At 43.3% G+C, this 13,905-nt stretch overlaps 1 protein-coding gene across 1 annotated transcript; it reads right to left on the reverse strand.

Annotated features, from left to right (window-relative positions):
• Window positions 1–1,745: 1,745 nt before the first annotated feature.
• On the reverse strand, window positions 1,746–3,643 carry LOC145813247 (uncharacterized). The gene is made up of 3 exons (XM_082908529.1): window positions 3,537–3,643; window positions 2,115–2,595; window positions 1,746–2,021 (listed from the first exon to the last, which is right to left on the reverse strand). The coding sequence occupies exons 1-3, from the start codon at window positions 3,641–3,643 to the stop codon at window positions 1,746–1,748; spliced, it is 864 nt and encodes a 287-aa protein (XP_082764655.1).
• Window positions 3,644–13,905: the final 10,262 nt, after the last annotated feature.

Raw genomic sequence — 13,905 nt, forward strand, 5'->3', positions numbered from 1 at the left:
ACAACGTAGTTGCCCCCCCCACCAGACTTCGATAAAAGGATGACACCGTAAAGAGGCCTTTTGATCCCAACACTATCCACACCACCCTATCCTCCCCTCGCCCAACGGGCCCCAAACCATATAAAAACCCCAACATCTCCTCCAATTGAGTAGCCTCCCAATCCTGAACTGGCCGCCGCAGGCGGATGTCCCAGACTAACCATCTCTCCATCCCCCAAACAGTTCGCCATAGTCACCTCAGGGTCCACTGCAATGCCAAAAATCAAAGGGAATCGATCTTCCAACAACACCTCCCTACACCATTTATCCCTTCAAAACCTAACCCTCTCCCCATTTCCCACTCAGAAATGCACCCGATCCCAAAACTCAGCCCTCCCAAACCAAATCCCTCTCCACAAACCTCGCCCACGAAATCTTGTAACTTTTCCGGTCCTCCAATCCCTGCCATCCACCCCAAACTTTGCAGCAATCGCCCTTCGCCAAAGCCGGTCTCGCTCCCATGCAAAACGCCAAAACCATTTACCCAATAAAGCTCGATTAAAAGTAACCAAACTCCGGACCCCCAAACCACCCGCATCCTTTGGAGAACAAATCCGATCCCATCCCACCAAATGATAACGGAAAACCTCCTCTCCACTCCCACACAGAAAATCTCTCTGAAGTTTCTCCAAACGTCGAGCCACCGAAACCGGAATTACTTGTACCGACATAAAGTAAGTCGGAATACTACTCAGCACACTCTGAATCAAAGTTAAACGTCCCCCTTTTGACAAATATTGCTTATTCCAACCTGCCAGCCTCCGCTGCACTCGCTCCACCACACCATTCCACACCCCTTGCGACTTAAAAGTAGCACCCAACGGCAAGCCTAAATAAGAAACTGGCAGAGCTGACACCTTGCGCCCCAAAATAGCTGCTAACATGGGGACTCTGTCAACCTCCCCTACTGGGATTAACTCAGACTTACTCAAATTCACTCTCAGACCCGAGACCGTCTCAAAACACAGCAAAACACACCGCAAATAGCCCAACTGCTCAGCACGCGGCTCGCAAAAGACCAAAGCATCATCTGCGTACAAAAGATGCGAAACACCCACCACTACTCCGCCTAAAGATCCGACCGAAAAACCTTCCAACAAGCCTTCAGCTACAGCCCGCCCCAACAATCTAGTAAGGGCCTCCATTACCAAGAGGAACAACAATGGCGACAAGGGGTCTCCCTGTCTAAGGCCACGAGAAGTAGAAAAGAATTCCGCTGGTGTACCATTCACCAATACAGATAGCTGGACCGTAGAAATATAGAATTTCATCCACCGACACCATTTCTCCCCAAAATCCATCCGCCTCATAATGTAGAAGAGAAACTCCCAATTAACACTATCATAGGCCTTCTCAATATCCAACTTACAGATCACCCCGGGACGTCCCTGCTGAAGCCTTGAGTCAACACATTCATTAGCTACTAATACGGCATCTAGAATCTGACGACCCCCGATGAATGCATTTTGAGCTTCAGACATCACTGTTGGCAAAACAACACGCAGCCTATTTGTCAAAACTTTAGCTAACAGCTTATACATGCTCCCAAGTAAACTAATAGGCCTAAAATCCCGAATATCCTTAGCCCCTCCTTTTTTTGGAATCAAAGCCAAAAAAGTCGCGTTGAGACTCTTCTCGAACCACCCCGAACTAGAGAAAGCCTGAAAGACGGCCATCACATCTTGCCTAATTACCCGCCAACAGTGCTAGAAGAAGGCCATCGTGAACCCATCTGGATTTGGAGCCTTGTCCCCACTCATAGCCTTCAAAGCCCCCATAACCTCCTCTTCAGAGAAATCCATCTCTAGAGCCTCCCTATCCCCTCCATCAATAGCGTCAAAAAGCACCCCATCCAAACCTGGCTTCCACTGTCCTTCCTGCCGACTAAACATAGTCTGATAGAAGCCTACTACACCCTCTCTAATCTCTGTAACTGTGGTCAAGTCAGTCCCAGCTATCCGCAATCTAACAATCTGGTTCACCTAGCGATGGCAATTCGCCATGCGATGAAAAAATTTTGTGTTTCGGTCCCCCTCCTTCAACCATAAACATCTAGATTTCTGTCGGAAGCACACCTCCTCCATACGAGCCAGATGAACAAAATCTTGCCTAGCCACCTCCCTCTTAGCAAGATCTGCTTCCCTCAACCCCCCATTCATCTCCAGCTCATCAAACAACTGCAAAATCCCTAGCACTTCCACTTTCTGCGTCTCTAGCCGACCGAACGACTCTTTGTTCCACTGTTTCAAGTTGCCTTTAAGTAGCTTCAGTTTTTGAGCCAGCCTACCACTCGGCGAGCCAAACACCACGTAACTCTGCCACCACTTCTGGACCATGTTAATGAAACCGGCAGACTGTAACCACATGTTCTCAAAACGGAATGGCGTAGGCCCGCCATGAAAACCTCCACTATCCAACAGAAGAGGCCAATGATCTGAAGCTGGACAAGGCAGACGAAGCTGCATAACCCCCGCAAAATGTTCCTCCCAATTTCCGCTGACCAAAAATCTATCAATCCGAGACATCTGCTGCCCATTAGACCAAGTAAAGCTCCCCCTATGAAGCGGTAAATCCATCAGTTGACAATTATCAATAATTGTACAAAAGGCCCGCATTGCACTGTTCACCCGACTATTCCCCACCTTCTCAATCGGTTCTCTGGCCACATTAAAATCACCCCCCACACACCATGGTTCCGACCACCGGAATGCAACCATTTCCAGCTCTAATAAAAACTCAGCCCGTTCGGCATGACGAACCAGCCCATATACTCCCGTAAACACCCACTGAAAACTATCTGCCACACACCTAAACAAGTAAGAAACCGAGAAACCCCCTAACTCCTGTCCCTTCCACACTATGATCCTATTGTCCCAACAGAGTAGAATCCCTCCTGCTGAACCCACTGCAGGCAAATAAATCCATTTCACAAAACGACCACCCCAAATTTGTCACACCACCGCATCCTCCATAACCTCCATTTTTGTTTCTTGTAAATATACCACATCCGCTCTAGCATTTCGCACCACTGCACTGACAACCATCCTCTTATCCCTATCGTTCAACCCTCGTACATTCCATGACAAAATTTTTAATCTCATTTCAACAAAAGGGCCCCCCCCCCCGTGGCTTACGAACCTCTCGCCTTGGTGTCCTGTCGACATGGTCATAATTAATTGAACAATGCAGATTTTTAAGCTCACAAGCCCCTTTCCGGCCTGCTACTGGCAACAGCTTTCCGTCTGTTCCAGAACCAGAACCTATGAAGCATAGACACGGCAAAATCAGTGCCGTGGCGGTGTCAGACACGGGGACACGCCGGGGACACGGGGACACGCCGGGGACACGTACGGGACACGCCATCTGCCGTGTCCCTTTAATTTAATTGTTTTTCTTGTAGGGGACACGCGTGTCCAGATCTGGACACGGCGTGAGACACGGCAAAGAGGGAGAGATAAAGGAGAGAGTGTGAAGGAAGAGAGTGAAGAGCGACAAACCTGTGAAGATCGAAGCTCCATGAATCCAGTCGAAGATCGAAGATCGAAGCTCCAAGCTCCATCAGAAGGTCGAAGCTCCAAGCTCCATCAGAAGGTCGAAGCTCCATCGAAGCTCCAAGCCCCAGACGATCGCGATCTGTCTCTCTCTCTCGCCTTCACAATCTCTCTCTCTCTCTCTCTCGATCGCGATCGCAATCGCGATCGCGACCTTGACCTTGACCTGTCTCCCTCTCTCTCTCTCCTTCTCTCCCTCCCTTGCTTCTGCCGTTCTGAGGGTTCACTTATTATATAATAGTTATTATTATTATTATTATTATTATTATTATTATTATTATATACTCATACATATTATTATATATTATTATATATATTATATAATAGTTAACTATTATTATTAACTATTATAGTTAACTATTATTATTATATATTATATAATAGTTATTATATAAAATATAATATATTTATAAGATAATATATAATACATATTGTAAGATAATATATAATACATATTGTAAGATAATATATACTCATACATATTAATAAATAAAAAATAAACACAGGTATGCAAAATAAAATAAAAAAATTAATTATTTAAAAAATATAATAAATAAATAAAATAATTAATATGTATTAAAATAAAAATATTTATAAAAAAATTAAAAAATTTGCCGTGTCCCCTGCCGTGTCCGTGTCCCTATTTTTTAGAAATTGCTGTGTCCCATGTCCGTGTCCGTGTCCGTATGCGTGTCCGTGTCCGTGTCCGTGCTTCATAGACCAGAACTCCCTGGCCTTCGTGATGTCTCTACCGCTGAAAATAATCGCATTGTCTCTGCCTCATGTCTTTCAAAAGACACTCCTAACAAGCGGCTTACCTCACCAATCCTTTCCAGGACCCATTCAGACACAACAGCAACAGAAGGAATCGCAGTTTCACCAAACCCAGCATGATGGCCTGAAGCTGAGTTTGAACCATCTTGCCATAGCCCTTCATTACTCCCCATAGCCAAGGGCTGAACCACCAGGGATAATTCTTTCCCGACATCATCCACAGTCTCCATACGACCGCCCCACGAAATCGCAGCTATCGGCGTCTCTTCCCTATATCGACCCCCATCGTCCTGAGACCGTGGCAGAAAAGCCCACACCTCAAGACGACTGACCTCGGCCACCTGCTCTGCCCTCTGCCAAGGTGCGAAATCTTCACCACCATCAGCCAAGCATTGATCCGACGTCGATAGGTCGCCCGTCGTTATAGTTGGAACTCTCGTATGGTCAAAACCCGATCCGCTTGAGGAAGATCCAAACCCTGATAAAGGGTATCAAAAATCTTGGCCACTGGAGTCGTATGTCCATTAGATTGGACCCTACGCTGCCCAGATGGACTCTTCACCGTATTGCCCAAGAGCTCATTTGTTAAAATCCACCTACTCTCCACCTACTTCACCCACTTAAACCTACTCCACTAAACCTAACCCACTACACCACTACCACCTCACCTACTCCACTAAACCTAACCCACTACACCACTACCACCTCCACTTCACCTACTCCACCTACCACCTACTCTTCTATATATAGGAATCATGAATCATTGTAATCAAAAAACATCAATCAATAATACATAAATTTTTACATGGTATCAGAGCAAGGTTAAGACCTTAGTATTTCTCGCTTCACCGGCGGGCGGCAACCTCGCCTTGGCCGCCCGCCGGACCTCAACCTATTCCGCTTATTTTCTACACATACCTTGACTTCTTCAACATTTTCTTACACCCCTCCTCCGCTATGTCGGCGGCGGCACCCGCATCATCGCCTAGCCTCTATCGCCGTTCACCTCGCCTCTCACATATCCGTGGTTGTACTCTTACTCGTCGTCGTCGTTGGCGTTTCTGGCGCTGCTTTTCTGCTCGTCACTGCTGTTTTTTTCCCCGATTTGCTCTCTCTCTCTTAGCCATGGATTTGGGTGTGGGGTGTAGAGCTGTGGCTCTGTTGTTGGTAGCCATGTTTGCTGGCTTGAAGGTTTCAATGGCAGCAGTGTACAAGGTTGGGGACTCCGCTGGTTGAACCATCATTGGGAATATTGATTACAAGGCCTGGGCTGCTTCCAAGACGTTTCATGTTGGAGATGTCATCATTTTCGAATACAATTTTCAATGTCACGTGTTGCAAGTGCCCCACAAAGAATACCAAACCTGCAGAAGTGTAAGACAGTAACATGCATCTTCACATACAGCTTGGGTAATGTGTAACTATCAAAAGCACAAGCTTCTTGGACATCCCTCTCTCTCTCTCTCCATGGACCCAACATCATCATCATGCACCCACTCTATCTCCCTCTCTCTCATCTTTTCCCACTTTCAAACCCACTTTAATCATATCTCTCCTTTCTCTTAATTTATTTCATCCACAAATATTTTTCTCTATTTTCTTTATCCATTATTTTCTTTTATTTTATTTTTCTTATTAAACAAAACAACACCACAAAATAACACCAACAACATTCCACAACCTTGTCATTTTATTCATATCAGGGGATCAACCCCGATCACACTTTTACATCAAAAAAAAAAAAAAAAAAAAAAAAATCCACACAAACAAAAACAAAACTACCACACCCACAGTGGGATTTTTCTTCTCTACTCAGCCGCTGGTCTTTTCTTCTTGCCTCCGTCCTGGGTGGTCCTTGCCGGTGTTGCCTCCGTGCTTCCTAGACCACCAAGCAAGTTGCCTCCTCCCTGCTCCTCCACTACAGCATACGGTGGACCTCCAAATCGGAACATCACGGTGGCCTTCCGCTTCAGCTCCTTATTTTCCGCCTTTAGCACACTTAACTCTGCTCGCGCATCCTTATACATGCGTTGGAGCAGAGCCAGTTGGGCGTTTAACTGCTGCACCTCATTTGTCCTACTCTGCAGCCGGTTCGACAAATTTGTAACCGCAGTCATGGTTTCCACACATGACTTCAATGTATACTAATTGGCCTCCACATCCGACTGCACTGCCATTCTTTGCTCCACCGACCGCATCGGAAAGTTCAACGGAGCAAAACCAGAGGTGTTTGGTTGAGGTTCACGGGCCTCCGCACCAGTTATCTCTCTTGTTGACTCGTTGAGGTCGGGAAAGAGAGTGAGTAGACCACGGGATGAAGAGGCCATATTCTGGGTAGCTGAACGGGAAGAAGAGGCCATGTTTTTTGGGTTGCTGAGTGTTTCAGCGAAATAGCAATTTCAGACTGATAATGTTCGGAAGGGGAGTGTTTCAAGATTTGCAGCTCTTAGAGGCAATCTCTCAGAAAAACGAATATCTCTCAGAAAATGAAGAGTTTTTCAGAAGTTTTTTCCCAGGTTTTTTTGTCTTCGCTTCTGCCTCAAGCACAGCCTCCGCATTGGTTTATATCGACACTGACGACGCGGCCGACACGCCACTCTGTCGCTCACGTGCCTCGCCGCGTCTCCGGCTCACCTTTTGATGGCTCGACGCTTTCTGTCGGGCACGACTTTTGATGAAGTGGGCGCGCCTTTTGAGGGCGCAACTTTTGATGGCACGTCTTTTTATGGATTGGGTACGCATTTTGATGGCACGTCTTTTTATGGATTGGGCACGCCTTTTGATGGCACGCCCTTTGAAAGATTGGGCACACCTTTTGAGGGTGCGACTTTTTAGGGGTCCGACAAGACTCTGTAAACTGTCCCGACATTGATTCCGGTTAGCTCCTTCATGGGTCCGACAAGACTCTGTAAACTGTCTCGACATTGATTCCGGTTAGCTCCTTTATGGGTCCGACAAGACTCTGTAAACTGTCCCGACATTAATTCCAGTTAGCTCCTTTATGGGTCCGACAAGACTCTGTAAACTGTCCCGACATTGATTCCGGTTAGCTCCTTTATGGGTCCGACAAGACTCTGTAAACTGTCCCGACATTGATTCCGGTTAGTTTCTACAAGGGTCCAGCAAGACTCCGTAAACTGTCACAACAACTGTTACAACATTGTCTGCTACAACGGTCCGACATGACCCCATAAACTGTCTTCTACATCGGTCTGACACCGCCATCCAGTGTCCTCTACACCGTTATGACACCACCATACAGTGTCCTCTACAACGTTATGACACCCCCATACAGTGTCCTCTACAACGTTATGACACCACCATCCAGTGTCTTCACCAATGGTCTGACACGACCATACAGTGTCTCCTATCCTCTTTTATTTTTATGTATTTTCTTGTTTTGTTACTCTCTCCAAACTCAAGTTGGTTAGTTCCTATCCCCCTTGAGTTTGCGGGGGCTGTTAAAATCCACCTACTCTCCACCTACTTCACCCACTTAAACCTACTCCACTAAACCTAACCCACTACACCACTACCACCTCACCTACTCCACTAAACCTAACCCACTACACCACTACCACCTCCACTTCACCTACTCCACCTACCACCTACTCTTCTATATATAGGAATCATGAATCATTGTAATCAAAAAACATCAATCAATAATACATAAATTTTTACATCATTCAATTGAAAGTGGCCCACTTTCCCCACACTGAACCCAAATCCACTGGCAAAAGCCCTCCCAGAACCCACATGCACTATAGGTTTTTTATTTGGCCCAAGCCCATTAAATGGACCCAAACCTAGTCCCTCCCGTCTGCCGTTTTGGTCACAGGTGGAACGAAATTGTTACCCAACAAATTGAGTACCTCCTAAGATGTTTCGGCCCAAGGTAGGCCCAGCCCCCTAACCTCGCTGCTTTGGTAACCAAATCTGAGATCTGACCCTATCTCTATTATTCTGCAAATCTGGCCTCCGCCATTCTCGCCCAAAATCACGACGACAAAAACTCCCTAAATCTCGCGATTCCAAATTCGGTCGTGGCTGGGCACGATTTTCCGGCGAGCTCCACCGCTCCATGGCTGGACCCACCTCTAACTAGACTGGAAGGACGTACCGCTAGTGGCCCCATCTAACATGAATACGCGGCGGAACTCCATGCCCCGAACCCCAAACCTTCAAACGAATACAACCCAGCGACTCCATCGTCGTCGTCGCTACATCGGTGGCCAGAAAACCCCCACACCGATCCCCGATTGCTCGAAACACTTGCTCTCCTCGAAGGTGAGTCGGAAGTCCCAACACCTTTACCCAAACACTCTGTAGGGGCAAAGAACAACCCTTAGTGCACAGTACCTCCGGCGACCACCGTCCAAGCTGTAGGGGTCGACCATCAACCACCCATGCAGTATTCAGAATCTGAGTGGCATCACCTCTGTTCGAAAAGGCGAACATTATAAATTGGCCTCCAATCGGTTTCACTTGTACCCCTCCGGTGACCTTCCATGCCCGATTTGCCCATGCCGACAACCGGTGAGCCTCCATGCCCTTCTCCCCCAGAGCACCCACTCGACCTACCAAACAAGAATCCAAAAAACCGACCCACCCTAGTTCGGACCCCTGCTGGACTTCCACCTCCCTACCAATAGACCTCGCCACTGCTACCCCCGCACCGTCTGGCCAATCTCTTACTGTACCAATGTGATTTGGACGCCCCCTGGACACCCAACCATTTTTTCCCCAAAAACCTTCCAGAACCAAGGCAACCCCTTCCCAACCGTCTCCGTAAGATGATTGAGGGATGAAAATCTGTCGTCGCCGATCCCCCAACTGGACCAGGAACTTCCTCGCCCTTCTCCCCGTGACGAAGCCAACAGGCCACACTTCGTTGTCCCCCTCAAACCCGACCCAGGAAAACCCCATTGGCCACCCTACTAGACACTTGAAGCAATTGTGTCGCCACCCACTTAATCTCAGCACCAACCAAATCAATAGCCCGACAAAGTCCCTGCCCCCCGTTCAACAATCTCGACACGTCTGCGTCCAATGCCATCTTCCTACCCCTCCTCGAACTCAAAAGATCGATCACCAAGAAAAATCAGTCGCCGGCGAGATAAATCCTCCGAAACCATTTAGACACTACCATCTAGACACTTACAAGCTATCATACAACACCTTTTGATGGGAAGCTTTCCACGGTTAAACCGGAGCATCACCCTGAAAACAGGTCTGTGGTATGAATAGTAAGAGAAAAGTGGTGTAACATGATAGCCCAATTAGTAGTAATGCTTTTTGATGGAGATATTCAACTTTGGATGTCTAAAATCATCAAATCTTTTCACTGCTCATGTTGTTCATGGGTCTGGCAAATCCTAAGATATTTGAGATGTTGGATGCGTTTACGATTTTGCGCTATGAAGCTTTACACTTGAGTTTACGGCATTTTTAGGGATGTTCAATGGCTCTAATTATTTTTACTTTTATGTTGAAATTGTTTAGTTGAGCTCCAAATTGGGATTGTATAATGTCTTGGTTTGAAAGTTGTGGCGTTCTACTGTTGAAACATATAGGGGAAAGATACAAAAGATGGTAGTTTTCAAAAAACCTTTGTACAAGATCAATATATTATGTATGCAACATGCATTGATTTCCAAAATGGCCTCTTTATTATTCACTTTTACATATATTAATAGCCATTTTAAGGGATAATTTTTGGAAATTTACATACTTTTTGCTTTGACTTTTGAAGGACTTATATTTTTGGATATTCTAAATTGGAAAGATGGGACTGACAATTTGGGACGTGAGGGGTATACGATTCTCCTATATGTTATAAGTATAAATTTGTGCAGTAGGGAAGAGAAAATTGAGTATATAGAACTAAAAGTCTAGTAATGGCATAGAAGATGTGCACTATGAAGAGAATATATACATTTTGATGTTGGTAGCTTGAATGATCTTGCTGTCAAGTGAAAGATGTTATTCTAGGAGGCTAGAAGCCAAGGAAAAATTTCCATATGGAGATGCATTAAAATATTTATATTTCATAATATATTTCTTTTACTTTTATAGAGTAAAATGGTGTTCATAGGTGTTATGGAGCACTTTGTGCATAATATGGGGTTTTTATGTATAGTTTTATGGTTAATTTGAATTACTACATATGCCTGCTAGGTGATTGTCCAACTGTTGGGTATTGTGGAGATTGATGGTATGTACACTGAGCCATGTATCTCGCAGAGGGTACTTTAGTATTTTTTCTCACACTTGTAACCCTAATTGTATATGTTATAGCAGTAGGACAATTTCATTGTATCTTGTAACTTGTTCTTCTACATAGTAAAATAGTAGTTGCGTCTACTATTTTTTTTTTTTTTTGCTTGGGACTACTATTAACACAGCCCAATTACAAGTGAACTACAAATCTTGTGTTCTCGTGTGATTTGCAATTTCACATCCACTAGATTGTGTGTTATGGTTCCATAATTCTTAATACCAAGTATACATGTCAAACACATGTCTCGTACCCTTACTCAAGTAAAACAATCATAGTGACTACCGTGGACATTTCCCAGTTATGGGTAAACTATATAAATCTTATGTTCTTGTGTGATTGATCTTTGGTTCTTTGATTCTGATTTTATTTTTTGCAATTTCACATCCCCTAGATCGTGTGTTAGGGTTTCAAAATTGCTAACACGAACTACGCACATCAAACACATGTTTCACACCCTTATCCACATGGGTATTTTATACATTTAACAAGTCCATATAATGTAGCATATCTCATATTACTCCTATGATTAGATTGATACATCAATGGCATTCTTTAATCTACTATGGTGTGATTCAGTTTTCTCCTTTCCTTTGAAATTTGTTTGTCTGAATTATATTTCCGGGTTTGCTGCAATGGAAATTGAAACTTTGAGATAATTAAAATTTCTTATATTGTCATTTATTATTTGTCAGTCAGCTTTCATCTAGTGTGTTGTGATTCTGTTGTTTTGCCTGCCAAAATTTCATATTCAAAGCTACTATTCAACAGGGTATGCTGTAAATGTAATGTTTTAAAGGCACACCTGCATTCTAAGAGCAAACAGCACCATCTTGTGGTTCTTATTAATTGCTATGTAGGGAAAAAGGTACACACATGAATTGATGGAGTACTAGATTTGCAGGACTTCTATCTTTATAGCTGCAGATAAAGCAAAGATCATGTAGATATACATACATACATATATATATGTATGTATATACTAGTTGTGTATGCATACTCGATAGGTGTGAAATCAAAACTGCACAAGTTATAAATTTTGATTTGAATTTAATCTAGAGAGTTACATGAGACACGAAATTGTAGACAGTCATGTGAGAGTATTTTGAAAAAAGAAAAATGTGTTACAAAGTGGACACCAACTAAGTGTAGGTTTTAGAAGTACAAATGCATATATGGATTGCAGGCTTTGCCGCCTCATGGGATCGATGGAGGAAGATCATCTTGGCAGGAAAGCTCTCATATTTCTTATATGCCCTGTTGGATTTCTTGTGGATTTTTCATGCCCCCTTTGTTTGGACCATTTTCCTTTTCCCTTTGTTTTTTTTAATAAATTTTATATGGCAAATGTTTTCTTCTATTTTGTTACGACCTTGAAAACAATATGCTAGTGGTTTGTGGTAGGGGTGGCAGGCAGGGGTGGTGGTGGTCCAGGTGCCAGGGCGGAGTGAAGGTTGTGGTTTGATAGTGATAATGGTGATGGTGTTGTATGAATTTAATTTGAAAAATATTTTTTCACCTTAAAAAACATTTTATATGAAAATCAACTTAGTTTTCGCTGATCATGGAGAACGTTTTCAGTTAACATTCATTTTTCATAGTGGCATAAAACAATCTGAGCGAATATGGACCTGTGACCCCTCCCTTATAGAAGATAATATACCCTAAACAAGAAAACGAAAATTCAAAAAAAAAAAAAAAAAAAAAAAAACACAACAACAACAATACAACAATCTACATATTGATAGCACCTCTCTTTATGCCTGTTCATGGCCACCAAAATCAACCATTACAAGAATATCATTTGCTGGTCTTACTTCATTGAAGTCGTTCAAAGACAGAAATGAAGAACAGAACAGCTGAAGTGCATTATGCAATCCTAATGGCTATCAAAGTTGGTACTCTTCAATTGTGAAGTGGATTTGGTCCACTGGGAATCACTCTCTTCTCAATTCCAAACCTTGCACCACTCTTCTCCGCCAGCAAAGGTGGCAGTGGTGGTGGCGGTGACGGTGACGGTGATGGTGGTGGACTCCAGTGCTTGCTTTGAAGTTGCTGGAAACGAGGGCAGCAATGGTGGTTGTTAGGCAGCGATAGACGGTGGTGGATTGCAGAGGATTGAGCATTTGGTATGGCAATGAGGAAGAGGAAGAAGAATGCCAAAATCCAACTACTCCCGGAGACTGTCATTGGAGGAAGTGAAGTGTTCATATTGTCTGGAATTCAAAAACTTCAACTTAAGAGAGAATGATGGTGGTAGAGAACTAAATGCATAGCCAGTTATATAGATAAAGGGGTTGCTTGGGGTGTCCTAAATAAGTGTACTTTTTGTCTTTTTAGACTAAAAAATTGAGGTTGAAAATATAGATGTTTGGGTCAATTTTTTGACTTTTTATGAAAAAATGTGTAATAAAAAATTGTAAAAATTGATTTGTAGGGAAAAATTCGAATTGGGAGTTGTGCAACCGTAATTGTTGACTTTTGGTGAATAGTGTTAACTTTTTAATTTTTTGAATAATTTTTTGACTTTTTGACTTTTTTACAAGTTCTCAAACTTGGCCAAAGTCTCCAAACACAGAAACCGATCATAAAATTGAAAATTTTGTGTTCAGTTGTGTGATCGGTTTTCTAAGTAGTTATTAAATGCTCTGTTTCTCAGTGAAGCTTTTTGATCTGTTTTCAAAAGTGGATAAAAGGGTGTTTTTGCTGTCAGGTGAATTTGCAAACCCTTTGTGGTGAGTTGGCATTCTACGTACTGACAATTATTCCACAAGAAGTGAGACTAATCTTCGAAAAAAATAAAAATAAAAGATAAAAACAATTACAAATAAAGAAATTGTTGTACCTATAGCCATAATTGTTGTATAGATGTAGCAACAGTTTTTGGTTGATATATTTTTACCAAGAGAGAAAGAAGGGTAAAGATTTTTATTTTATTTTAATTCTTTTTGATGGTATTGAGTATGGTTGGTGTGGTGTACATTTGGTGCATTTAGTGAGGTGGGTTAGGTATGTTCCTCATTTAAGAATAAAAACAAAAACTAAAACAAATAAATATATAAAAGTGGCATAAAATTATTTGTTTTCATTTTTTTTTTCCTGTCTTTTTATCCTCAACGCTCTTCCCACTGCATAAAAAAGGCGATAAGAAAATAACCAAACCAAGGATTCATTGTCATAAGAAATCCGAGCGGCTTTTTTACATGTTGGCTGTCGGCTTCCTAATACACAACCCCCCTCCTTAACCCGGACTTGGGACCAACG

The sequence above is a fragment of the Camellia sinensis genome, chromosome 15 (genome assembly GCF_055761805.1).
Source record: "Camellia sinensis isolate YWXY chromosome 15, ASM5576180v1, whole genome shotgun sequence".
Taxonomy (NCBI): domain Eukaryota; kingdom Viridiplantae; phylum Streptophyta; class Magnoliopsida; order Ericales; family Theaceae; genus Camellia; species Camellia sinensis.